This window comes from Myripristis murdjan, chromosome 16, assembly GCF_902150065.1.
Source record: "Myripristis murdjan chromosome 16, fMyrMur1.1, whole genome shotgun sequence".
In the NCBI taxonomy this organism is placed as follows: Eukaryota; Metazoa; Chordata; class Actinopteri; order Holocentriformes; family Holocentridae; genus Myripristis; species Myripristis murdjan.
The window spans coordinates 3,322,564-3,348,898 of NC_043995.1; the positions used below are offsets into that span (position 1 = coordinate 3,322,564).

Genomic DNA, 26,335 nt, shown 5'->3' on the forward strand with positions numbered 1-26,335 from the left:
CTGGATGCTCCAGATGCTAACTGTTACCCTCCTGCCATTGAGGTGGACTTCCCCCCAGCTAACACTTTATAGACACAGAACAGCTAGAGGGGAGGTGAAATGATATCACAATTTTCAAAATAGATGAACTATCCCTTTAAAAGATAAAAATCACCACAACCAGAGTAATAAGGTTTTCACATGACAACACCAATATGCAATTACAGCACCGACAATCAGCATGAAGCTCCTTCTACAATACTGTCAGCTCTCCATTTCTCAAAACACACACACACACACACACACACACACTTCTGTGATCCTTTTCATTCTGCTCAGCAGTGCGCTGTGGCACAGAAACATTCAGAACCCAGTGATGTGTGCTGCAGGAAGTCCAGGCGGAGAGAGAAGCGCAGTGCTGAAGACAGGCAATCCCACCTCAGATACTTTACTTGAATCCAGGTCAGAATGAGAAGAGGAAGGAATACTCTGCCTGTAGAGAAATACCCTAGGAGCAATGCACACACCCCTAACCCTCACACACACACACACACACACACACACACACACACACACACACACACACACACACACACACACACACACACACACACACACACACACACACACACACTCGGGTAGAAGCAGGTGGTAGACCAATCTGCATCATCACACTTCGGCCTATAGTTTGACTAATTCTAAATAATCTGTTGTGTCAGAAACAGTGAAGAAAAGGTGAACACAATTCAGTCTGTCACTTTCCAAACATGGAAGTATTCTGTAAAAGGGGAAAGATGTTCAAAATTGTGGTCCTCTGACCAAAAGCCATTTGGTTTGAGTGCTGGGTAGATGGCGTGGTGGTGACTGTGTGTACTGTGTGTAAGAAGGCAAATGCAAGTGTGTGTATGATCAGCAACTGTGTTATTGTGTGAATTCTGGAGAGATGAGTGCCAGCAGAGTCTATTTCAATTGTAGAAATCTAAAAGGTACGCCATGCAGACATGACAAGGGGTCGGTTGAATTGAGGACCGTGCAGACTCAACTGACAAAAAGTGGAATAACACTAGGCCACAGTCAGCCATCACTGTGGCCTTGCTCCTCTGTTGTCGGGCCTGGCTTCAGTCAACCCTCAGCAGGTTTTCTGAGCGCCCCTTTGACTAAACCAACTGTTGAAATATGATTTTTTTTTTTTTTTTTTTTTGTGGATCCTTTGACACCAGAAGCCTGTTGACGGGCTTTTATCTTCTGAACAAAATTCACTTTATTTCTTTATTTATTTGTCAAATTTGCAGGGTAATTTTGTTGTAGTTTTATGATAATGTTCCAGTAATTAAATTTTAAATGTATATTTAGAAAATTATTATTACCATTATCATTATCATTATCATTATTATTATTTTATTTTATTTATTTATTTTTTTGTAAATCCAGGTAATGTTTTACTACAATTCTAGTAATTTGTTTTGCAAATTTTCTGAGTTTGTTTAGACTTTCTTCTTCTTTCCTTTTTTTTTTTTTTTTGGCAATTTTCAGGTCATTTTGTGTACCTTTTTACTAATTTCTTGCTGATTTTCTGGTCATTTCTTGCTGACTCGCTCACTACATCACTCTCACAAGTAAACAGCATTACTGATTTTCACATTTAAATATATAACTCTTATTATTACAAATTTTCATGTAATTTTCAAAAATATTTTTCAGGCAACTTTCTAATTTTCCGCTAATTTTCTTGTATGCCATTTTTTCCACTAATACTGAGTAAATTCTTTCTTTTAACTTGCTGGTTGCCTTTTTCTGAATGTTTTTGAAAGAAATATTTTTTTCATGTTTCAAAAAGTTAAATAAATAAACTGACTTTGTTAGGCACAATTTGAAACTCTGCAACAAGTTGAAACTGAACATGATTAGTAAGGAATAATTTGTGACTATAATTTGAAGTTCAGTTTTCCCAGTTCATATTGAGAAAATGAGCAGAGATTCAATACAACAATCCAGTTTTGGTCCTGCTCTCATGTCTACACTTTCACTGGCTACATTCCAGCGAGGGATTTGTCCAAGTATCTGAGCAGGAAGAATGGAAACCAGGTTAGAGATTAGTAGCGGCCGTGCACAGTCCACTGCTGCAAGATTCAATCTTTTTCTGATGTAGATGCATCACAGGGCTTAATCTGACTAAACCAAACTGAAACTGAACTGAGATACATGAATTTGAACAGTTAAGTTAAATTCAATCGTAATTTGTCATTAAAATTACTGCATTCACTTCCAAATTTTGACTTTAACATTCAATTTCTGAAATAGATTCTTCGACAAATTCATTTTTTAATTCAGTCATTTGATAATTATGAGAAATTCAAATGAAGAGCTTCTGCTGGCACTGACATCTTTCCACAGAGAGGAAACCAGTGTGTGTCTGTACAGCAGGTAGTGTTTGGCATGTTGTCCCAGGGCTGTAGTGAACATCTCAGTAGTACTTTAAATTGCTTCAGAGCTTGTCAGCATTCTGTTCACGAGTCCATGTATCAAAATGTTTCATGGTTGATGGGCAAACGTATTTCTCTTTCCAAAAAATCCTCTCTGCCCCGCTATCCATTGGCGGTCTAGTAGATGTGGCTGTTGGGGAATGGGAGTGTGTAGGTGTGTTTGGTCCTTAGCTGTCCACCACCTGATGTGGCAGGGTAACAGAGGAGCCGTTGATGAAAGAGCCTTGTTTGTCTCTGCCCTTCAGGAAATATGTGAGCAGCTCTCCTTTTCCTTTCACAAAGATGGGCCCCCTCCTCACAAAGCGGAAGCCATACTCCTTCAGGATGTTGTAGCAGTCCTCCACCACCTGGGGGCGACACAGACAGGGAGGAGTTCTCCAGTTTTGATCAGCACTTTCTGGGATTACTGCAACCAAAGTTCTTGCTTGTTACGCATCCCTTCTCAAAACTGTGACATGTTGAAACCAATTCAAAATGAAACTGATTTGCCAGCTGAGTTTTAGGTCTTTTTTCATGATTTTTTTGCTGAAAAGTTGTGGGAATTGTTAAAATCATAAATCAAGGAAAAGTGGTGTACAAGTGGAACTGAAGAGATAAGAAAAATGTGATTTTTTAAAAATTCATGTGTCTCATAAAATAAAGTTCCTGTTCATCAGTTTTATTTATTTGAAAAGAAAAAAAGATGGGCTCCAGATTACAATTAAACGTTCAACTCAGTAAATTCACTCCGTGTGAATGTGTTTTATGACTGCTAAACTGTAGTTTAGAGTTTAGAATACAGTAGAATACAGTGTAGAATACAGTTTCAGTTTAAACTGTATTTCTGTGTGAGGTAGACTCACACAGAAACAGAGGTAACAGTATGCAAAGGAAGGGCTCAAGAGGAGTAAGACTGTAATAATGCAGATTAAATGTAAAATAAAATGACTGCATTGCTACGATGTGCAAAAAATGAGTCACTAATGGCCAGAAGTAGTAGCACTCTGTTGAGTTGGCATTTCATGCAGAAAAACTGCAAAACTGCAAGTTCTCATAAATACTGCAGTTGAATTTCCATTTGATTTTTTTTTGTTAGTGGGGGGCTCTAAATCAAACTCTTGGAGGGACAGGCTACAGCTCCTGCTGACTAATCTCTTCCCTGGGGTTGGAGCCGCCATCAAAACTGTCATCACACAAAGCAGGATTAATCTTGTTAATGAGGAACTCAACTTTTTCTTTCATTCTCTGAGACCACAGGAATCAGAATCAAATGTTATTCTTAAGAAACTCAACTATTGATCACTGCAGTCCCACTGAGGTGTATGGAAGGAGTCTAGTAAAAAGACAGTACGGACAGTCGACTCAAAATGTCTCACTGGTGGCTTAGAACAAAGTTAGTAAAGGCTGTGATTGTTCTGGCAAATGATGTAGATGTTTCTTCTTTTGGAATATTACACTGTCATGGAAATGTCTTAACTTTCACTTTGACAGACGACAGGCTAAGGCATTACCTGGATGTTCCCCATCACCCCTGTGGACTCCATGCGACTGGCCACATTCACAGTGTTGCCCCAAATGTCGTAGTGGGGTTTACGGGCGCCAATCACTCCTGCTAACACTCCGCCTTTATTCAGACCTGCAGGACATTATTGGCAGATTGGTCATTCAGAATCACATAATACTACTCGTGAAGAACCAACAAATCCTCCAGTCTAACCTGCACGTCCATACCGGTTGTTTGTTCCAGCCCTCCAGCATGACCACAGGAGCATCTCTAATACAGTGTGGATACCCCACCCAAGCACATCCGTACTCAATGGGTTGGGCCAGGTTTGGACAAAAATTTAGAGATTAAGTCTGGGTTCAGTCGTGTCAGCATTATTTTAGTGAAACTAAAGATGGACCTAATGACCACGCTGAAGGCAACAGGTAGGCTATTTCAGGTGGTAAATGTAACCTAGTGATGGAGGACAAGCAAAATCTTGGGTTCGGGTCGGGCTCTGTTACTATGCTCTCAGGCTCGGGTCGAGTTTGGACAAATATATGCGGCCCGATTCACACTTTTGTCTCTAATACGACCCAAAAGACCATTTCCTGAGCGAGCGAGCTAGCAAACTAACGTTAAGTTTAGAGAAAGGTTTGTTGTAATGGTTAAGGTTCAGGAAAGTTGTGTTGATTGACCCAACCATTATTACACCACTCCTTTTGATCTTAGACGTGAATCCCAGTCCTGAACTGCAACCTGGCCAGAGTGTCCTTACTGTGGAAAACTGTCCCTTGTAGGGATGCAAACAATTAATCGATTATCAATTAATTATAGATAAGAATTTACTCGATTAAATTAACTTGATCGCAATTAATTGAACATTCCACGGTCCATTTGAACGGGGGGTAGTAGTGCCCAGCCAGTCCACGCAAGGGTGCCTTTGTACTGAGTGCTGACGCCGGATGTACTGGGACGCACACAAGAGAACAAAACAAACATTAGGGCTGGGCGATATGGCCTCAAATCAATATCACGATATCGGTAAATTTTCGGTATATTGCCCAGCCTTAACAAACATGAAGCGGTCAGTGTAGTGTGGGACCATTTTAAGTTGATAAATGATGACAAAGATGCCAGATGCACGATATGTGGTTGTACTTTCAAGTACAGCAACTCCACAACTTTGCTGAATTACCACGTAAATACCTCACATTCAGCTGTGCTGCAAGGAGCGAGTGGATCAGCTCCACAGCCTACAGTCACTGCAGTGTTGGGATGGAGGGAATGTGACGCCGGGAAAGCGGAGGGCATTACCCAACCAATATGCAACATGGTTACAAAAGACATGCTGCCGATAAACATTGCTGACAGCAAGGAATTTCGAGAGGTAATAAACTACATCGAGCCAGGTATAATATCAATTAATATCAATATCAATCAATCAAATACCAGTCAAATACCAATTTATTTTCATGTTAAGCAGCCTGCATAATATCTTATTACATTTTCTATTCAGAATATTGCCTGCCCTAACTGTATCCCAAATGGTACAATAAATCATTGATTAAGGAAAATGATGTGCATTTGTTTCTGTGTATCATAAGGAATAGAGAGGGAAAATTCAGAGGGAAATTCAGCTTCTCAGGAAAATCGCCGCTTATCAATTAATTGATAATCGATCAATACTGTGAATCAACTATCGATTAATGAATTAATCGATAATTTGTATCCCTAGTCCCTTGTATTTCAGTGCCTGACAGGATATTTGGTTCTCATAAGAACAAAAGTACAACACACACACACACACACACACACACACACACACACACACACACACACACACACACACACACACACACACACACACACACACACAGACATAAAGTGGGTGAAAGGTTGTCACTGACCGATGCGTAGCATGAAGTTGTTGAATGACTGGTAGTTGATGTTCATGAGTGTGACCTTCATGGCCAGAGCAAAGTCTGCCAGGTCTGCCAAATGCTGCCAGCGCTCTCTGTCCGACAGCTCCTCCTTCTGCCAAACCAAACAGCAGCAAAACAGACACATGACACCTCCTGTCTGGCTCATCTCTTCAATAAGTAGAAAGATGGCACTCCAACGCTATGCAGTTCTCAAGATCTGCCCTGTCCAAGTTACACAGTAGACCAAATTAAACTTTTGTCAGTCATGTAGCAATTTATCAGAGGGTTTGAGGTTCAGGAAAAGTCTTAAAATGGCTTCAACATTATTATCTAAACTCAAGGCCTTGAAACGTCTTGACCTCAACAAAACATTTTTAAGTCACTCTCAGACGACTTGAAAGTGATACCGTTTCCTGGTGCTATATTTTCCTGGTGAGAAATCAGCCCAGTCACACATAAGTCTACAGTTTCAATTTCTGCATTTATTGCAGGACACCCACTTGGGAGGAGGGCCTTGAAACTGGTTTGTCACCAACTGACTTACTGATGTCTTTCCCTAGATGATGAAGCCTCCTAATGGTGACAGTTAAACACTTACAGGGATGAGATCTGGCTGTCCTTGTTTCAGTGAAATTGGTCTCAATTTTCTCTCTGAATAGACCCGAAAAAGCCTTAACTTGATGAAACTGTGTACTGCAGAGGATGACTCTGGATTGTACTGGCAGAGCAGCAGTTCTTAGCCCAAAGCTCAGACAGTGGTGTGTGCATGTTCTCTTATTTATCTGCGTATTATCTATCTGTTGACATGTGTGATTTCAGTTTCCTCTGAGACACGTACTGATGCCTTACCTTCAGGCAGGCGTAGCCGTTGCTGATGTCTGGGGTCACGCCTGATGCTGCCATGTAGGTGCTGCCGATGGTCTTGATCTTTGTAATGCAGCGGAACTGAGACTCATCCAGCAGCTGTCAGAGACAACACATTCCCAAAAATGACAGCCTCATTGTGGGTCAAGAGGACAAATTGAAATTGAAATTGGAAATCCCATGAATTGACCAAACCAAATTTGGATGAAATGTGAATATCACTAATCTCTGTTGTATCTTAGCTTATCCAAATCCAGTTTGATGATGGGCACATTTAAGTTTCAGAGAGTGACCTCCCAAACACACAAAAGCAGAGCAATGCTTACACTGTCAAAATCTGAGATGATCTCATTGAGGAACCTCAGGCACTCGATTCCTCCATTATTGATGCTCTCCTCCGTGTAGAAGTCGGAGAAATTGGGGATGGAGGCGAACATGACTCCAATCTCATCGTAGGATTGGCTGTACAGCTCCTGCAGATGTTGGATTCACAACAAGGGCAAGACACTGACAGTTAATTCACTTGCTTTCTATCTGCTGACTACAGACATGAAATGTTTATACCCCAACTCAACAGCAATAATGGGCGGTAACATGTTACTCATCGACATTTTTCTGATCATATTACTTTTGCAAGTCATAGGTAGTTACAAATTGCCGTTTCAGTTCGTAGTAATATTAGCTACCACTCAAAAACTAACTTAACTTTGATCACTTCCTTTCAATATTATGTTCCTGGATTATCCAAAACTACATTCCCGTTCCATTCCATGATACATTTTCCCTGCTATTTGTCATTAGTATCTCACACTGAGGTAGCCTGGATGGGAAAGGATAGGAAAGTTGATTTTCACTGGTTGGAAATATTCTCATTACTTTGATTTTAGCCATTAAACATCTCTGTTCAGTTTCCTGTTCCTTCATGGGAGAAGAAACTGACAGATTCTGATTTCTGAAGGTAAGAGGATGCAACCACCAATTATGGGAGTAAAAAAAAAAAAAAATGTAGTAAGGAATGTGACAAATTACTGCTACCACAGAGTACTAAGCAAATGAATAACATACCCTCTGAACTTGCTGATTACTAAGCTCAAAGCTCAAAAATAACTGATGTGGATGTTTGCTGATCTTACCTCGTCTCTTTTCTTGGAGCCCAGGAAGTGCCGGGCAACGTGTTCTGGCAGCATGTTGGTCACGAGCGCCTCATTCCAGCGCCGCATCTCGTACACCTTCTCCTTCTGCTCATGGACCTCAATCTTCCATAGGAACAGGGTTCGAGCTAGCTTCTCCACCTCCAGCCACAAGAAAAAGGACTGTAGTTAGGGTTTGACCATACGAGTACAGATATGGATACTTTTGACTGAAACTGCTGATGGCTAATAATTTGTGCCAATATTCAATATATATAGATTTGAACTTTCTCATGTAAACAAACAAAACATGTGTTCAGTGTTCAGTAAGCAGCGCTTTTTCCAGAGAAAGGTTACTCACGTCTTTAGTGCTCTTTTGCTCTTAATGCTTTAATTCAGTATTAGGCACTACACATTGGCTGGGCTGCTGAACATCAGCATGCTCTGTGCAGCTTATTGACATCTGACACGTTGCATGATTTCTGGGTACTGAAGTGAGCAAAATTCCCTGGTCACCTTGCACTGCGGTTTGGAACCGCCAATGTAAAAAACTTCATACTCTGTTTTCAATAGGGCTGCTTGGGTGGGATGCTGATACTTGGGTGCCGATTTGATTGATCTTGTGATTTTTAAGTATTGCGATTCTACGAGGACTGCGATTTGATATTGCAATTACGATTTATTGCGATTTCTGTTTTTTTAATTATCCTCTATATCCTCTTCTTTTCTGATTCGGCCCCAATATACAGAAATACACCATTTTAGAATAGGTGGAAATAACACAGTAATACTGCATGCAAACACCTGCATGGTTTGTTCCCCAGACTGCATGGGATTAGCATAAGGTGGCCATGTCTACAAAGAGGAGAGCCACTGGTGCCCAGAGAACCCATTTTCATTTTCATCCAACTGAAAATGCCCATGCCTGTTTTTCCATTGCTAAAATTGAGCTGAATTTTGGAGCAATATTTAGTCCCATTGCCAACAACCTCGCATGACATGGTTGGTACCAATGGATTCCTTAGGTCGTCTACTTTACCATGATACCAGTATCTTTACTTTCAATCTATCAAGTAATAAAAATTTATTTAAAAAAAAAAAAAAAAATCATCCCCCCCCCCAAAAAAAAAAAAAAAAAAAAAAAAATGACATAATTAAGTGAATCGATTTTTCCCCTACCCCTATTTGAGAAGCTAAAAATGATGGATAACAAGGGGGCTGCTACTGAGTGGTAAGTTTCTCATCACTAAAGCTAGCAGTGATGTTGCTCTATGCATAATTATAAATGATGACAATCAACATGTTAATGCAATGCAGGTTGAAAAACACCAAACCTATCCTTTAGCAATGTGCCTATGAAAGTAAAAGCAACATGGCAGACACTTCCTTACATGGCGGGAGAAGTAATAGAAGCTGATCATCATGATGAAGATCATTATTGTCATTGTGAACTTGGAGGGCACAAGGGATGACCTGAAAACGAGAAAATTGACAATTTAACAAACAGAAGCTCTTGTTATGCCCAGTTCAACAAACCTTTTACACAGCAGCCACTGCTGACATGAACAATGCTCAGGTTTTTTTCAGGTGACAAAGTAGCCATGTAGATTACCAATATGTCCAATATTATTAGCAAATTAGCAAGAAATGCCTGAAAATTAGCAAGGAACTAGTAAAAAATATACCAGAAAACTTAATTTAATTAAAATTATTAAATTATTCAAATGTATTAAATTCAATAAAATTTATACTACAAGAACAAGTACCATAAAATTAATCACACAAAAAAGTGAATTTTCTTAAGAAGGTGAAATGAAACCTTTCAAAATAAAAGATCTTGAGTTTCAAGGGGTAAATCTGCCCTTAAAATATGATTTCCATTTATCTGATAGATGTGTTTTATTCTGATGTTCAGGAAGCATTTTTATTTGCCTCGATCCAACTGATGGAAAAGGATATTCACTCACCTGTAGTCTTGGAAGCGATTCATGTCGTAGCGGTCAAAAATGTCCCTCCAGCTGTAAATGTTGACGATGCCGGTTGCCAGGGTGATGAGGAGCATCAGCGTGAGCTTGACCATGTGACTGACTTGAACCAGCATGGTGGTGGCCATGAGAGCCAGCACGGCGATGTAGCTGTAATACTTGGGGTTTTCCACGCAGCCCTCTGGGCCAGACAAGGTGGAGGAGGAAGAGGAGGGAGGGGTGGCCGTGGTGCTGCCTGACTCCGGGACTCGAGGCTGACAGCTCAGCTGGACGGGGCACAAAGACAGAGTGCAAACAGTGTCCAGGTCCCTGCTCCAAGTAAGTATCACTCTGGATACACTAGACCAGGGGTGTCAAACTCGTGCCATGGAGGGCCAAGAGGCTGCAGCTTTTCATTCCAACCAACAACTCCACCAGGTGATTTCACTGATCACCCTACCTCCAAACAGAGAGGCGGGACTAATCAGTGAAATCACCTGGTGGAGTTGTTGGTTGGAATGAAAACCTGCAGCCTCTTGGCCCTCCATGGCATGAGTTTGACACCCCTGCACTAGACACTCACTACTAAAGTAAAGTACTCTACTTTTTAATTCATAACTACTCATACTTCTCCATTACACCCCAAAATACTGCATCTGCATCTGCATCTTCTTTTTCTGCAAAAATCAGCACAGGCAGTTCACTCTGCTGTGAATGACAATAATTAAAAAACACCATTTATTTATTTTTTTTAATGTTTCTTTCATTATCTTTATTTTTTTCCTGTAACAGATCCAACAACAATGATTATTGCTATATATAACATTTACATACAGTACAGGCCAAAAGTTTGGACACACCTTCTCATTCGATGCGTTTTCTTTATTTTCATGACTATTTACATTGTAGATTCTCACTGAAGGAATCAAAACTATGAATGAACACGTGGAGTTATGTACTTAACAAAAAAAAAGGTGAAATAACTGAAAACATGTTTTATATTCTAGTTTCTTCAAAATAGCCACTCTTTGCTCTGATTACTGCTTTGCACACTCTTGGCATTCTCTCCATGAGCTTCAAGAGGTAGTCACCTGAAATGGTTTTCACTTCACAGGTGTGCCTTATCAGGGTTAATTAGTGGAATTTCTTGCTTTATCAATGGGGTTGGGACCATCAGTTGTGTTGTGCAGAAGTCAGGTTACTACACAGCCGACAGCCCTATTGGACAACTGTTAAAATTCATATTATGGCAAGAACCAATCAGCTCTGCTTCTGAGGACAAGTTCATCCGAGTCACCAGCCTCAGAAATCGCAAGTTAACAGCAGCTCAGATCAGAGAGCAGATAAATGCCACACAGAGTTCTAGCAGCAGACCCATCTCTAGAACAACTGTTAAGAGGAGACTGCGCCAATCAGGCCTTCATGGTCAAATAGCTGCTAGGAAACCACTGCTAAGGAGAGGCAACAAGCAGAAGAGATTTGTTTGGGCCAAGAAACACAAGGAATGGACATTAGACCAGTGGAAATCTGTGCTTTGGTCTGACGAGTCCAAATTTGAGATCTTTGGTTCCAACCGCCGTGTCTTTGTGAGACGCAGAAAAGATGAACGGATGGATTCCACATGCCTGGTTCCCACTGTGAAGCATGGAGGAGGAGGTGTGATGGTGTGGGGGTGTTTTGCTGGTGACACTGTTGGGGATTTATTCAAAATTGAAGGCACACTGAACCAGCATGGCTACCACAGCATCCTGCAGCGACATGCCATCCCATCCGGTTTGCGTTTAGTTGGACCATCATTTATTTTTCAACAGGACAATGATCCCAAACACACCTCCAGGCTGTGTAAGGGCTATTTGACCAAGAAGGAGAGTGATGGAGTGCTGCGGCAGATGACCTGGCGTCCACAGTCACCGGACCTGAACCCAATCCAGATGGTTTGGGGTGAGCTGGACCGCAGAGTGAAGGCAAAGGGGCCAACAAGTGCTAAACACCTCTGGGAACTCCTTCAAGACTGTTGGAAAACCATTTCAGGTGACTACCTCTTGAAGCTCATGGAGAGAATGCCAAGAGTGTGCAAAGCAGTAATCAGAGCAAAGGGTGGCTATTTTGAAGAAACTAGAATATAAAACATGTTTTCAGTTATTTCACCTTTTTTTGTTAAGTACATAATCTACAATGTAAATAGTCATGAAAATAAAGGAAACGCATTGAATGAGAAGGTGTGTCCAAACTTTTGGCCTGTACTGTATAACAAAAATAAAGGCAAAAATATCACACTTTTTTCTACTTTTCAAGCTCCTCTATCTTATGTGTGTCCATTAATAATTGTTTGTAGCTGCATTTGAATTTTTTAATGTTATTGCATATTTTTATCTCCATATCAGGGGTATTCCAAAGGGTTACCCCACAAACTGAAAAGCACATGCTTTTAAGAGCTGTGCAGACATTACAATGTTTTAAATTAAATTTCCCTCTTAAATCTCTTAAATTTCCCTCTTAAACATTATTTATTACCTTATACATAACTTGGGCAGATTGAAATTTATGGACTTGGTTAAATTTAAATGTGTCTGACTTAAAAGAAAAAGTTGGTATGCTCTCGATATCCAGCATTATTTATTATCCTTATAGCTCTATTTTGCAATGTGCATATCTTTTGTAGGTTGCTTTTGTAAGTGTTCTCCCAAACTTCAGCACAACTGAAAAGATATTGAACAGTACGAGCGCAGTACAGAGTGTGTGGTGTTTTCTGATTTAAGATATATCTGGTTTTACTCAGTATTCCACTGCTTCTCACAGCCTTTGAGCTTTGTACTTTGTGTGGTTTGAAGCAGAGCTTGTGATCGATGAAACACCAGGAAACTTGCTTTCATGTTCTCTTTCAAATTTGTCCTTACCAATTTCCATATGTGCTTATCTTATGATTTCCAAATAGCATAATATATAGTTTTATTCAAATTTAATGAAAGCATATTTCTGTCAAACCAACATTTTGTACACTTTCTTCCCAACCACAAAAAGCTGCTGCAGGTAATGCCCAGAACATAAAATATTTGTGTCATCTGCAAAGCCAATAAAATTTCAGTACGTCAGACATTTTACATATATCATATATGTATAAAATGAACAATTTGGGTCCCAAGACTGAAACCTGAGGGACCCCACAGGTAATGTTTAAGCACACTGACCTGTGGTGACCCTTCTGAACAAACTGCATCCTTTTACTTATATAGTTTTTCGGCCAGTCGAGAGCTACTGCTCTGACACCATACCTATCCATCTTCTTATATAATATCTCATGACGGATTGTGTCATGAAGCTGATGAATATTTGATGAATGAAAAGTCGATGAATATTCCCAGTGCGTGTTTTTTTTCTCTCTATACATGCAGTTATTTCCTCTGCTAGCATCATTAGTGTCATGGATGTAGATCTAGCTGATCTTAAACCATGCTGACTGTCCATTAGAAGTTTTTCATTAAAACTGTCCAGTCTTTCAATATAAAGTTTTTAAGTATCTTTGAGAACTGTGATAACAAGGATACTGGTCTATAATTAGTGAAAAGATGTTTATTACCACCTTAAAATAATGGAATAACTTTTGCCACTTCCATTTTTTCTGGGAATGTTTCTATTATGAACAACAAATTAGATATGTGAGTTAGTGGCTCCACAATTCCCTCAATTATATTCTTTACCAGAGCCATATCAATATCATCCTCATGTGTATAAGTTTTATTCCTGCATTTTTTATATCTATCTATTAAATAATTTCCTGCTTTGCTACTGTTCCCAAAAAGACTGAACCCATGTTTCTCTCCTCACAGTCCTCAAAAATAAATCTCTTCCCAGTGGTACTTATTGAAATACAATGAAAAAATCCAAATGAAAAAAAGCTTATACTAGAAGAACTGTATGGCCAAAATGCCATACTGCAACACTACATCTGCTTAAAACATTTTTTTTGGTTCTTGTCTTCAGAAAGTCATATTTAAATAGCAATAGCCAGGCCATGCTCAATGTTGGAAAATCACCACATAACTGTGCAAAATCTGGGCCAAAATCTATGGGAACTACTGAGTGTTGAAGTTTCTGGAATCATTAGAGTCTCAGAATCCTAACCCGGTGCACCGCCAGTTCCAGGGGATTTTAACAGGTTAAATATTTAGAACTATAATTAAACTTATTTCCATTCGCCACACTACACTATCCTCAACCCATCTGGACTGAGTGACTATTAATTCTCCGACTCCATGTCCCGGTCAGTAAAAGTTTACACAGCTACACTATATGGACAAAAGTATTGGGCCACCTACGCATCACACCTACAGGAGCTTTTCTGACCTCCCATTCTAAATCCATAGACATTAATATGGAGTTGGTCCACCCAGATTGTGCATTTGTGAGCTCAGACATGGATGATGGATGAGAGGGACTGGCTCACAATCTCCTCTCTAGTTCATCCCAAAGGTGATGAATGGGGTTGAGGTCAGGGCTCTGTGTGGGCCAGTCAAGTTCTTCCACACCAAACTCAGCCAGTCATGCCTTTATGGAGCTGCTTTGTGGGGCTCAGTCATGCTGGGACAGAAAAGGGCCTTCCCCAAACTTAAAGCTGGAAGCAGAGAATTGTCCAAAATGTCTCGGTGATGTAAGGCTTGCATGCGGCTGCGCGGCCATGGACACCCATGCCATGAAACTCCTCTTTGAATACTGAAATATTTGGGTTGGACACATTTGATCACACTCATAGATGCAAATGCAATCTATTCTCATGGAGTTATGCCAACAGAGCATATCTGGTGGGGCTTTGCTGTGACGGACTGGAGGTGCAGCAATCCCTCAGCAGCATCTGGAGGCGGTAATACGCAGCTGCAAAACACTTGATTTCCTGCTTCATTCCATGACTATAGTAAATGCTCTGTTTGTGGAGCATCTAGCAGTAAGAAAAGGTGGAGGATGACTCACCATGTCCACAATATCTGCCATGGTGAGGATGAAGATGGCTGCCATGGCCCAGCTATTACGAGCCCATCGGGTGTGGTCGATCCATGTGGAAAAAGACACCAGCTTCTTGGGAAACACCTAACACAAGACATCGTGTCAGTTACTGTTGGTGAGAAAAAAACAAGCGTGTTTTTTTAAGAGCTTAAGAATAATATCACGGTACAAAAACGGTGGAATATTGTTTTTTATTTATTCATTTATTTATCTTTTTTAAAGGTTTTATTTACACCTCTTAAAAAATTCACTTAATTCACTTAAAATCTATTTTTAATTTTTATAATTTTGTAATTTAATTTTAATTTTGGTTATTTTAATTTTGGTATTTTTTTCTGTTTTTTATTTTATTTTTTAGGTTTCTGTTTTGTTTGAGATTTTTTTAAGCATTTTTTTTCACCTTTTTTTTGTGTCATTTCAAGGTTTTACTAATGTCTTAATATCTTTTCCTTCTAATTTGATGCTGCTCATCACTTTTCTCCCCACGTGTTTGAGGTAAATGAAGTGAGTGTGCACAGATCAGCATTTAATGCTTGTGAAAGTCAGTTTTGATAATGTTTAATACAGTTTTCTTGTATTTTAGGGTGGGAGGCAAATTTTCTGACAATTTTCATGTAATTTGTGTAAATTGTTCCTGTATATTATTTCCTCTTTGAAACTCATATGCTCTGTTTTCACATGCACATGATTTCATGCTCACATGCTCCAGTTAATGCATGTTGTGTCCATTACATTGATATAGTGCACTTGTGACATTTAATATTGATGGGAACTGAAGTGCCCTTGAGCAATATTTACGGTGAGTTTGGATTTTTGGAGTGCTGACTGTGTGTGTGTGTGTGTGTGTGTGTGTGTGAGAGAGTCTGACCATCCAGTTAGTTGACTGTCTATAGGCGAGTGTGAGTATATTGTGAGTGTATTATACAAGGGGTGAGAAGCCTGGGGATGGGTGTTGCCTGTTAGGGTGACAGTCAATATTGGGTTAGCGAGCTACATAACTCTAGACGTCAATAAATTTGAATTTCCATGACCTGGATGAGGAGGTTAGATCAAAAGTGCCGGTCCACACCAAAACAGTAAACAGAGTGGAAGATACACCACCCTGCTGTACTTTACCACTACTTACATAATGCTGCAATGTGTTATCCCTGGAAGTAAGAGTAAATTCACACATGAGATATTGACGTGTGGTTAAGATAAATGCACAAAACAATCATTTAACTGTAATACCAGACTGTGCCAAATTCTCACACATTATCTCGATATTTAGAATAGCGATAATTTTGCAGCACTATCAGGGTGTCTGCAAGTCCAGACATAGTCTTAAAATGTCCTGAATAAGGATAAATACAGAATTTTAGCCACCGAATTCAGCTGGTGAGGTCTTGAAAATATTGTATACACTCATTTTTCATTTTGCCATTTTGCAAATGAAGGGATAGTGAACCCATTTTGAGATATGTGATATTATTTGACTTCCCCCTGGCTGTTATGTAGGACGGTAGTGGTGCTATCTTACATCTTACATGCTATCCCACAACCCCTGCTCTCAGCTAACATTATTACAAATAACTGCCTTGATCCATTCAAATTGTTATATACAAAGTCTGAGTGTGATGATGTGTAGTTTTTATAGCTTGAAATGGTGCAGCAAATATTACTGACCATTTAAAAAAAAAAACGATCCAAGAAGTGCAGAAGTTACCACATTGTTGATGAATACTTAATGTAATGTTATGTGATGTTAAACCCTCTTTGAGTGGATTAAGGTGGTTATCTTTACGATTGTTAGCTGGGGGGAAGTCCACCTCAATGGCAGGAGGCTAACAGTTAGCATTTGGAGCATCCAACCAGTATCCAGCACTCAGTAATGATGAGAGGAAGATAGCTGCAAGATAGATAAAACTGCTGCTGCTACTACTAATAATAATAATAAGAAGAAGAAGATCACATTTTTCTAAGTGGGTAAACTATCCCTTTAAAAAATCTCGGGCATCTGGGCATTCAGAAATGAGAAACCAGAAGCTCTGCACTGGCAGCACAGCACTTCTGGTTCTGACCTGTAGATGTGAGGAAATGGTGTGTGTGTGTGTGTGTGTGTGTGTGTGTTAACTCACTCTGGGGAAGATAGCAGCCAGAGAGCAGATTGTCAGGATGAGCAGCAGGATTTCTCCCACAGCAAGGGTAACATAGTTTGCAATCAGTCTGTTCCACAACAGGGGCATACAGTGGAAAAATTATATTGGTAAGTCTAATGGTTAAGTCCACATACTGTACAGTCTAGGGCTGGGCAGCATATTGATATTATATCAATGTTGTGATTTGCATTACAGTAAAGGCAGCCTTTTCTGAACTTATGGTCTTGCTTGATCATCATACCCAAATTACTAATGACTACTTATAAAAAAAAATCTTGAATGTAAATATCTTATGAAAGCACCAATAGTCACTCCTACAATATCATCACAATATCAATATAGAGGTATTCAGTCAAAACTATTGTGATATTTGATTTTGTCCATATTGTCCAGCCTTAGTACAGTCCTATGTCACATGGGTAGAAATGACATAAAGGCCAAACTCATGAGCAGTTCATTATAATGTAATAGAATCTCTTTTGACAATGTTAAAAGAAAACGTGAAGGAAACTATGAATGAATACTGAATGAATACTGAAAACAATTCAGAAAGTTATTGTTTTTCTGTGTTATCACATTTCCTTTAAATTGCACATTTTGCAACTCTAAACTCCATTCTTCATTTGAAAGGTAAATGGTGCAGATGATATTCAATTCGTTAAAATGGCTTCCTTTTAAGTGACATTTCGTCTGAGTTTTTGTATCCTTTTACTATCCTGAGCCGTGCAGTTAAAATTCATTATAATTAAAGTGGATAAAATACAACACTAAAATACAATCACTGACAACAATGATGTGTGTTCCTTCTGGATTCACAACTAACTAAATCAATCTGGACACAGTGTGAATACAATGGGTGTGCCAAGACAGATGTGGACTGACCGAGGGTCTATGAGCGCCTCCATGGCTGCTGTGAACAGGAGCACCACACAGGAGCAGCTGAAGGCGGCGCCGCTCTGCTTCTCCTTCTCCACTGAGTACCGAGTCTCCAGGTCCGGATCCACAAATCTCAACGAGAGCCGGTTGGTGTGTTTCCCCTTCAGACTGACAAGACAGATGAAGGGGAAGGAGTCACTTTTACTCACTACCTCATCACTTACCTAGTTATACTTCAGTCATTTCAAAGCATGATTTATACACCTCTCTTTACATTATGTACACTGAACTAGTATTAATAAAATACAAACTATACAAAAGAATACAAACTTGTTTTTTTGTGCTTGGAGTGTGATCTGCCTAGTTAAAGTAACTCCAACATTCTGGGCAAAATACCCTTCATCCTGATTTTCCTGATGTTTGACACCATCTTCACCTCTGTGTGTCCAGTGGTTTGGTTCCCAAAGGCAACATTTCCTCCTAGCTTAGCATAAAGACTTGAAGTCTATAGGTTATTAGCCTAGCTCCGTTGAAGTGGACAAATAAAATAAACCTAAAATAAACCTGACAGCAACTCCGAAGCGGCCTTATTCACACACTGTAAAATGTGGATTTGAAATACACGTCTTGGGAAGAAAAGTTTTTTCTTTTTGTTGTTTTCTTTTTTAGTTTTTTGAAAATAGTCCACATTTTTTGCACCATATCCAGCAGTAAAAATTGTGCTACACATCATAAAACTCAAACTAACAATTTGAGCAGATTATTAAAAACGTTAACTGGGGGGAAGTCCAGCTCACACTGCAAAAAGTCCAAATCTTACCAAGATTATTTGTCTTATTTCAAGTAAAAATGTCTTATTTCTAGTCAAAATAGCTCATTACACTTAAAATAAGACACGATCACCTCGGAAATAACTTGTTTCAAGTGAAAATTCACTTAAAACAAGTGAAAATTAGCTTGAAACAAGAAACAAATTTTGTCAATGAAACAAGCAAATTTTCACTTGTTCACTTGTGTCACAAGTGAAAATTTGCTTGTTTCATTCAAACAAGTGAAAACTGTCTAAAAACAAGTTATTTCTGAGGTCATCATGTCTTATTTTGAGTGTAATGAGATATTTTGACTAGAAATAAGACATTTTGACTTGAAATAAGACAAATAATCTTGGTAAGATTTTGAGTTTTTGCAGTGCAATGGCAGGAGGCTAACAGTTAGCATTTGGAGCATCCAGCCAGTATCCAGCACTCAGTAACAATGAGAGGAAGATAGCAACACTACTGTGCTACAGAACAGCTGGGGGGAGTGAAGTAATATCACAAATAATATCATATTTTTCAAAACTCCTATAAGCAGGGAAGGCAGCAGCAGCTCTTTTATCTCTTACAAAGAGAGTGTTTACTTACGCTTGTACGGTCTCCCTCTCCAGCAGAGCCTCGTTGAGGAGCTTGTTCAGCTCCTGCTCGTTCTCCTGGGCGTCGATCACCCTTTCAGCCAGGTCCCGCAGGCGCAGCCTTCGCCGCGGGTTTGGGAACGATGGATTCACAACCTGGAAGTCCAGGAAGAAGAGGAAGATGGACAGTGGAATATCTGCAGAACACTTCCAGAGCTGTACATGTACGTTTTGATAGTTCTGTTACCCTGGTGTCCAGTTCCTCTGGTTCCTCCGGCGTGGTGCAGGCGGTGTTCACACTCCCGTTGCACTCGGTAGTGTTGATTAACAGCGGCGAGTTTCCGTTTGAGGAGGTTACAGACAGCTTCTAATGGAAAACAAGGAGTCAGGAAGTAAGGGCGGATCATTATCAAGGTCCGTAATTGAAAAGTCCTTCCATGAGAGACTTAATTAGACTTGTTTCATCATCACTCATACCTTATTAGATTTTTTTTGCAGTAAACAACCTGAAAATAAGACATCAGTATGAGCAACGGAGGGAGATAATGCAACTGATTTTCTGATGAGAGATGACTGTTTTCCTGCTTTTGACCTTACTTTCTTCCTTATTCATCACAAATCTCATCCTTGCATTTTCAACTTTGACTAGATCTTGAGTTTTGACATGATATTCAAAATTGCTTTTGAGTAACTACAAATCAGTGTATTTATTTGACAGCCAGTTTTGATTTACTATTTTAGCCTTTTAACCACAATACATTTTCGTTTCAGTCACATTTTAGTCATTTGAGTTTTGCTAGTTTTAGTCTACTTTTGTTGACAAAAACAGGATATTTCAAAATGTTTCGCTGGAAATTCATTTAATTTTTTGTTAGTGACAGAGTTACATTCCACATTACAGTCTTTTATATTTTCTATCTAGCTTATGATATTACACTGTGATCCACATCATAATTATGTCATAACTTGACAAGAACTATGCCAAAATGTTTTGGTTTGTCCTGAAGAGGGTCGCTGATGAAAACTTTTTCTCAGTCAGTGAAATTAACACTGCTACGAACATCCGAATGCAATTTTACGTATAACAATTTTTAGAAATAGCTGAGTATCATGTCGAGTACTTCGCTTTGCATCAACTCGTTAAAATGGGTTCTTGTTATAACAGCATTTAAATATACAAATATGAATTGTGTAAGTGTTGAGGTGATTTGACTGGACTCACCACCCCGTTGATGCCGTTCTTGCCCACAGGTCCTTTGGGCACGACCACCAGGTAGGTCTCAATGCCCCTTTCCTTCAGGTAGTCACAGCGGTCGCCTCCGTTGCCTGGCTCCACGTCAAACTCCCCGTGAAGGCATTCCATGGTGCTCTGGGAGATGTGCACGCGACTGGGCCAGGGGTACAGACAAGACAGACAGGTCAAAGGTCAGGCAGGTCATAACCGAGGAGGCAGGAAATTCTGCAGACTTTCTGGAGCGATGCAAATCCAGTAGAATCACATCTTTATTTGATTCATATCCATTACACGTTCATTTTTCAAGGATACTTATTTTGCATTATTCACGGTACAGCTGCTGCTTCCAGACAAATAAGCAAGGGCTGTGGTTGTACTGGGCAGCTCCCACATATAAATGATTGTTATTGTGTAACTGGGGTGTGAAACATAGCATGCAACACGTACATAATGCTATACAGTATGTGCTCAGTGAAATGTCCCTGATTGCATTAATGTTTAGGTTTTATGCACTCAGCTCATCCAGAGTCATAAGGTGTAAAAGCAGAATAAGCTTCAGTTCTTCAATTATCAAGAAATGACACGCAGCCAAAAATAAGGAGCATTAAGAGGCCTTACAGTACAGAGCAGAGAGCCTGTGGAAGTACAGTCCATTTTCCAAGTAACTCCCCATAGTGACCTGGATTATTCTAACAGTCTTAGCAGGAGGTGTCAGATGGCGAAAGAGACTCCACTCCTGTAGACGCCACTGCTCAACCAGCAATTTCAATCTTCTTCCTAGCAAAATACTAAACTGACCACTAGCTTTACCAAGTACCCACCAATCGAAGAGGCTGCTGTAACGACCGACATGTCACCCACTCACAAGTCTTGGGTGGCTGGGAGCAAGACCAAAGTGAAGTAACATAAGCGGCCAGTAACCTGTATAAGGGAGCGAGTCATTACCCAGGGATTCCTCCGGCCTCCATCTTGTTGGCCACGGTGACGTCGGTGGACCAGACATCGTATTGCCAGCGTTTTTGACCCAGCACCCCCCCAAGGACGGTGCCACTGTGGACTCCAACTCGCATGTCCACATCCGTCTGGGTTTTCTCACGGACATACCTGTTGGTGGTTAACAGAGAGGCCCAGTTACATAATAACTATTCCGTCCCACAGCTGGAAGCGTTCTCCTCTCCGCTTACTCACACCAGCCCATCTGGTTATCCTTCTGGCTCCAAATCCCTGAATCCATGCTTTCTGCACTGGCAGCTTCTCCCCGAATTAAACACAATTACATTGTAACCAATTTCCAGAGTTGATTGAAATGGATAAACAGGCCCGGTCAACATTTCCCAAAGACAATCAATCTTAGAGGTTGAGAGCCTTAAATAAAGAGCGATTCTACAAATGATAAACGTACAACCAAAGACCATCTTGATCATCTGCTGTTTCTCTTTTGGGATACGATGACACCGTCTTGATTATCTGGAAAGCTTATCAATGCCTGTGGATTGTCTGGTAACAAAATCTGTGAAGCCCTGCTGCAGTTCTGTCATTTTGCACATTTGAGTGAGTAAATTACAGATTAAACACCTGGAAGTCCCCATCAGTCTGTCAGAACTGAAGAGGCATCTTGGATGACAAGTGAAACATCTTCAAGAATCTACCAACAAGTCCAGTTGACTTTGATTCAACTCTACGTGGAGAACCATGACCTGGATGACTGAGAACCTACACATCCTACATCAGGGCACCCTCATAAATAAAGACTTGGGAGTGTGGGATGGCACTAGAGTTAGGGCGCACATAGTCATCTCCAAGTGGTCGAGAGTAATCGCAGACATACAATCATTTTCAAGTCTTACAGTCTTTCAGATGATTTTAGGTTGTGTTTTCACATGCTGTTTTTCAGAAAGATATCTCAAAAGCTGTGGATTTGGATGAAATTGGGCGGTCAGGTGGCCCTATGTCCAGAGATCAGTTGATGAGATTTTGGTGGTAATCCAGAGCTGGGATTTGCACCATGGGAAGATTTTCATTTTTCAGCCATAACTATTAACTGCATTCAAATGCTGGTTGGAAAGTCTGACATCTGCTCCTACCATGGAAGCTGCGAAAACAGTATTGCATTTACAGGCTATTTTTTTTTTAAATCAAGACAATGCAAGACAATGTAATCAATTTTCAGAGAGGCTGCAGCTTTGCCAAGTTGGGGAACTGTTCAGCACTGAGCAGAGGTTTGCACACTGACTGACTATGGAAACCCTAAAGCTGAGTAAATTCTAATGAGACATTTCCACACAAGTGAGAATGAATATATTATCATTATTACTCAGATGATTTTCAATGCAAAAACTGTAGGAAACATTTAATGCTTGGATTTTTTTTAACATGAAAATAGAGGAACTAGAAATCTGTACTTCATCAATATGTACTGTCTCAAAAACCCATACAGGCCAAGCCCTAGTTCCATAATGCCCCATTAGAATCAGTTCAGGTTGAGGGCTTCCCATAAGCAACCAGTATTTCCACCATACATATAGAACATCATCAATCAAACTGCATCATAGTCATCATATCAAAAGGTGGAGAACACTGATTTTTACTAAAACAGCACATCACTAAAAAGCCCAAATCAGCCCCATACATCAGAGGATCCTGGTGCTTATACGTCCCGACCGCTTCAATCCCCTACTTACGAGATGGCCTCCACCATGGCCAGGCCCATCATTATAGAGCAGGCAGCATGGTCCTCCCTGTAGTCTGGCAGCCCACAGATACAGTAGTAGCAGTCTCCTAGGATCTTGATTCTCAGCTGGTGATATTTCTAGCAAGACAGATAAAGTTACGTCAGAAAAACAGACTAAAGATAGGACTTTTAGTTCTATTACTACTGTCACTGACAGTATATGTAGCTGGTGTTATGGACGAATGAAGAATGTATTTGTATATCTAAGTCTCCATAATGCTCAGATACAGAGTAATCTATCACCAATCTATAATTTTTAGTACATTCCACAAGTTAATTTGTGGTGAACTTACTTCTTCCTAATCCCTTTTCCATGCCCAGGGTCAGTTAATGATTTTCTGTTTTTCTTTTTTCTTTTTTCAAAATGCCTTTCTATAACCAGCATCAATAGAAGGCGGGTATACGGGTAGTTTATTAGTTTGTGAACACTGTGATCACAGCCACATCCCTCAAACAATCAAAATTCAAGATGAATACCGATGCTAAACATTACCAGAATATTTGAAACTTTGTGGTTTGCTTGTAAACCTAAACAAATGAAAACATGTAGATGTTCAGCATGGGCAGATCTGTGTAATCCTGTGAAACTTACCGCAGCCAGCTTGTCAAAGCGGGCAAACAACTCATTGAGCAGCTTGACCAGCTCCTGAGCGCTGCAGGAGGACGACAGCTGGGTGAAGCCGACGATGTCTGCAAACAAAATACTGCATGACAAAAAGAGAGAGAAGAATCATTATAGTAAAACACCAATTACTGTTAGGCCACAGACCTCCAATCATCAGATTTAATCCCAAGAATCTAAATGGGTAGATTTTTGTGGTTACTGTTAAAAGCAAACTATGGTAGAATGTCGGGTTGTATAGTTACCAGAGTGTCTAGCCTGCATATTAGCCTGAATGGTCTAAATGTTCAATCAAGTTGCTCTTAAAGTCCCAAGAGTAGAATAGTACATGGTACATATGGTACATTAAGAAACTGTATATCAGTATCTGCCTCACACTCTTTGCTCTGGTCGGAGGCAGAGAACAGTTTTTGCATAGTAATGTGGTGGATTTGAACATGGAGTGTTCTGTTCCTGAGACATTCAAAGTGGACATCGACTTTGATGAAACTGAAATTACATGTCTGTTTTTTTTTTTTTTTTTTTACATGTACAATATCTGTTCTATAGAAACTCAAAAGGGAAGCCATGGCATTAGATCCCGTCTTCAACCAGCTGCTCAAATTAGGAAACCATCTTAAGGTCATTCAGGCTACAGCGTACGTGCAGAGAAAATTGCTGTGAGACTGAAACCTATAATTAGAATAGTCATTCTTTTACATTGTCTAATTGTGATAGCTCCTAACTGATAAAATCACAGTAGAATTAAACACGCCCTCATTTTACTGACGACCGCTGGAACACCTCCAAGACTTTAAAAGATAAAACTTGGAAGATAAAATTCCGGGTACATGTAAATATGTTATGTGAATATGTTTCTTCTCATGATCCTGATGAGAGTGGCCCATGTCTGGGGTAGGAAAAAGCAGAAAAAGTGCTAAGTTACCTGACATTTTCATGTCTATACATGTACATGGTGTTGAACTGCTGCATCTCCTTTTGGCTGGCCTCCTTCTTCATGTCCTGCAGCATCTCATCCGCTATGTGCTTTGGAAGGATGGAGAGCAACAAACGTTCCTACAGCAGAGAGGCAATACAAAACAATGGCTATTTCTAAGAGTGTTAGCTGGGGGGGAAGTCCACCTCAATAGCAGGAGGCTAACAGTTAGCATTTGGAGCATCCAGCCAGTATCCAACAGTAACAATGAAAGGAAGACAGAGCCACTACTGTCCTACACAACAGCTAGAGGGGGAAGTAAAGAGTAATATATTTTTCAAAATGAATGAACTATCCTTTAATTAGATCATGAACTGGGGCTGTAGTGGAGAAGAGCATCCGAATTGCACTGGACATAACAGGAATGTCCGTTCTATTGTTTCTATGGACCCTTGACCCAAAGGCCTTATTGAAATAAGAGGCAGATCAATAGCATACTGAAGGAAAAAAAAAGAGACAGGATATTATTGAGGACATGGTTTGACAGTCTTTCTAGAGAGCATTGTTTACAGGGAGCTGAATGGCCTCAAACTGTCAGTCAATATGGCTACACAGATCCTGCTCTCAGTGACCCAGTCCCAGCAATGCAGAAAACACTAATGCGTCAAACAAAACAAAAAACCTTGAGTAAATACAGACACATACGCACACGCACACACACACACACACACACACAGGCATAAAGACACTTGAGCTGAGCATTCTGTGCATACGCATTAACATATACCTAGACACACATAAACACACATCAGTCTGCATGTAAAGGGAGGGGGAAGCATGGCAGGTTTCAGTATTCTTATCAGACCCTGACAGAGAGGGAGAGGGAAAGAGAGAGGCAAAAAAAAAAAAAAAAAAAAAAAATCGGGTGAGCGAGTCAGCTCTGTGATTACAGCTGACACCGTCTCAGGAGGGTGGTTGCCATGGTAACCGGCAGCGACCGGATGCTCCTTGATTGGCTGGCGGCCCTCGTCTCCCAGCAGCCCATGCTTCTCCATTAGTATTCTGGGAGTTTCTTCCTCTTGTGGTCTTATCAGCCCTTTTTTTTTTTTTGCTCTATATCTTTTCCTCTCTCGCTTTCCCTCTTTCTCCAAACACCTTTGCTCCCTCCTTCCTTCCCCTCCTCCGTAATCACTCCTTCCTCCTCTCTCTCGCTCCCTCTTCTTGGCCTTTTTTCTCATTCTCTTGCTCTCTACGGCACAAACCGTCTGTTCCATAAATAGTAGTGATCGAGAATGCCCAGTGGCCACAGATGTGAGACGGGAGAAGGGAGGGGGACTGACTGCTGACACAGTGCTAACTCAAACAGACAAACGCCAAACAAACCAACACACACAGCGTACGCACATATTCAAAATAGCCAGGAATTAAATCTGCGTGCATTGTGCAGGCTGGACATGCTCAAACAGTGGTGCCTCGGCCGCGAGAACCCCACTGGGGACTGCATGAAAGTGTAGCTTGCATTCACAAGATGTCTCCATGCAATATTTTCATAACACACTACAACAGGATGGGGTAAAAACTTTTCACTTTAGCACATCACTTTATTGGTCAGACATAACATAC

The 26,335-nt window shown here is 40.3% G+C and overlaps 1 protein-coding gene across 2 annotated transcripts in view; it reads right to left on the reverse strand.

The window, feature by feature from the left end:
- Positions 1–1,131: 1,131 nt before the first annotated feature.
- Positions 1,132–26,335, reverse strand: part of adcy3a (adenylate cyclase 3a) — a 31,518-nt gene continuing 6,314 nt past the window's right edge. Inside the window, exons 4-21 of one of the 2 annotated variants that reach the window (XM_030071965.1) lie at positions 24,722–24,852; positions 23,767–23,878; positions 23,125–23,252; positions 21,389–21,547; positions 20,432–20,597; positions 19,457–19,573; positions 19,223–19,365; positions 17,826–17,987; positions 16,923–17,010; positions 14,773–14,889; positions 9,811–10,094; positions 9,235–9,316; positions 7,847–8,005; positions 7,040–7,186; positions 6,699–6,812; positions 5,835–5,961; positions 3,953–4,077; positions 1,132–2,809 (exon numbers count right to left, since the gene is read on the reverse strand). In XM_030071965.1, coding sequence (XP_029927825.1) covers positions 2,630–2,809; positions 3,953–4,077; positions 5,835–5,961; positions 6,699–6,812; positions 7,040–7,186; positions 7,847–8,005; positions 9,235–9,316; positions 9,811–10,094; positions 14,773–14,889; positions 16,923–17,010; positions 17,826–17,987; positions 19,223–19,365; positions 19,457–19,573; positions 20,432–20,597; positions 21,389–21,547; positions 23,125–23,252; positions 23,767–23,878; positions 24,722–24,852 — 2,541 coding nt within the window. In that variant the 3' untranslated portion in view covers positions 1,132–2,629. Of the gene's footprint in view, positions 2,810–3,952; positions 4,078–5,834; positions 5,962–6,698; positions 6,813–7,039; positions 7,187–7,846; positions 8,006–9,234; positions 9,317–9,810; positions 10,095–14,772; positions 14,890–16,922; positions 17,011–17,825; positions 17,988–19,222; positions 19,366–19,456; positions 19,577–20,431; positions 20,598–21,388; positions 21,548–23,124; positions 23,253–23,766; positions 23,879–24,721; positions 24,853–26,335 lie in introns of both variants that reach the window. The other variant, XM_030071964.1, reaches the window with a different exon arrangement.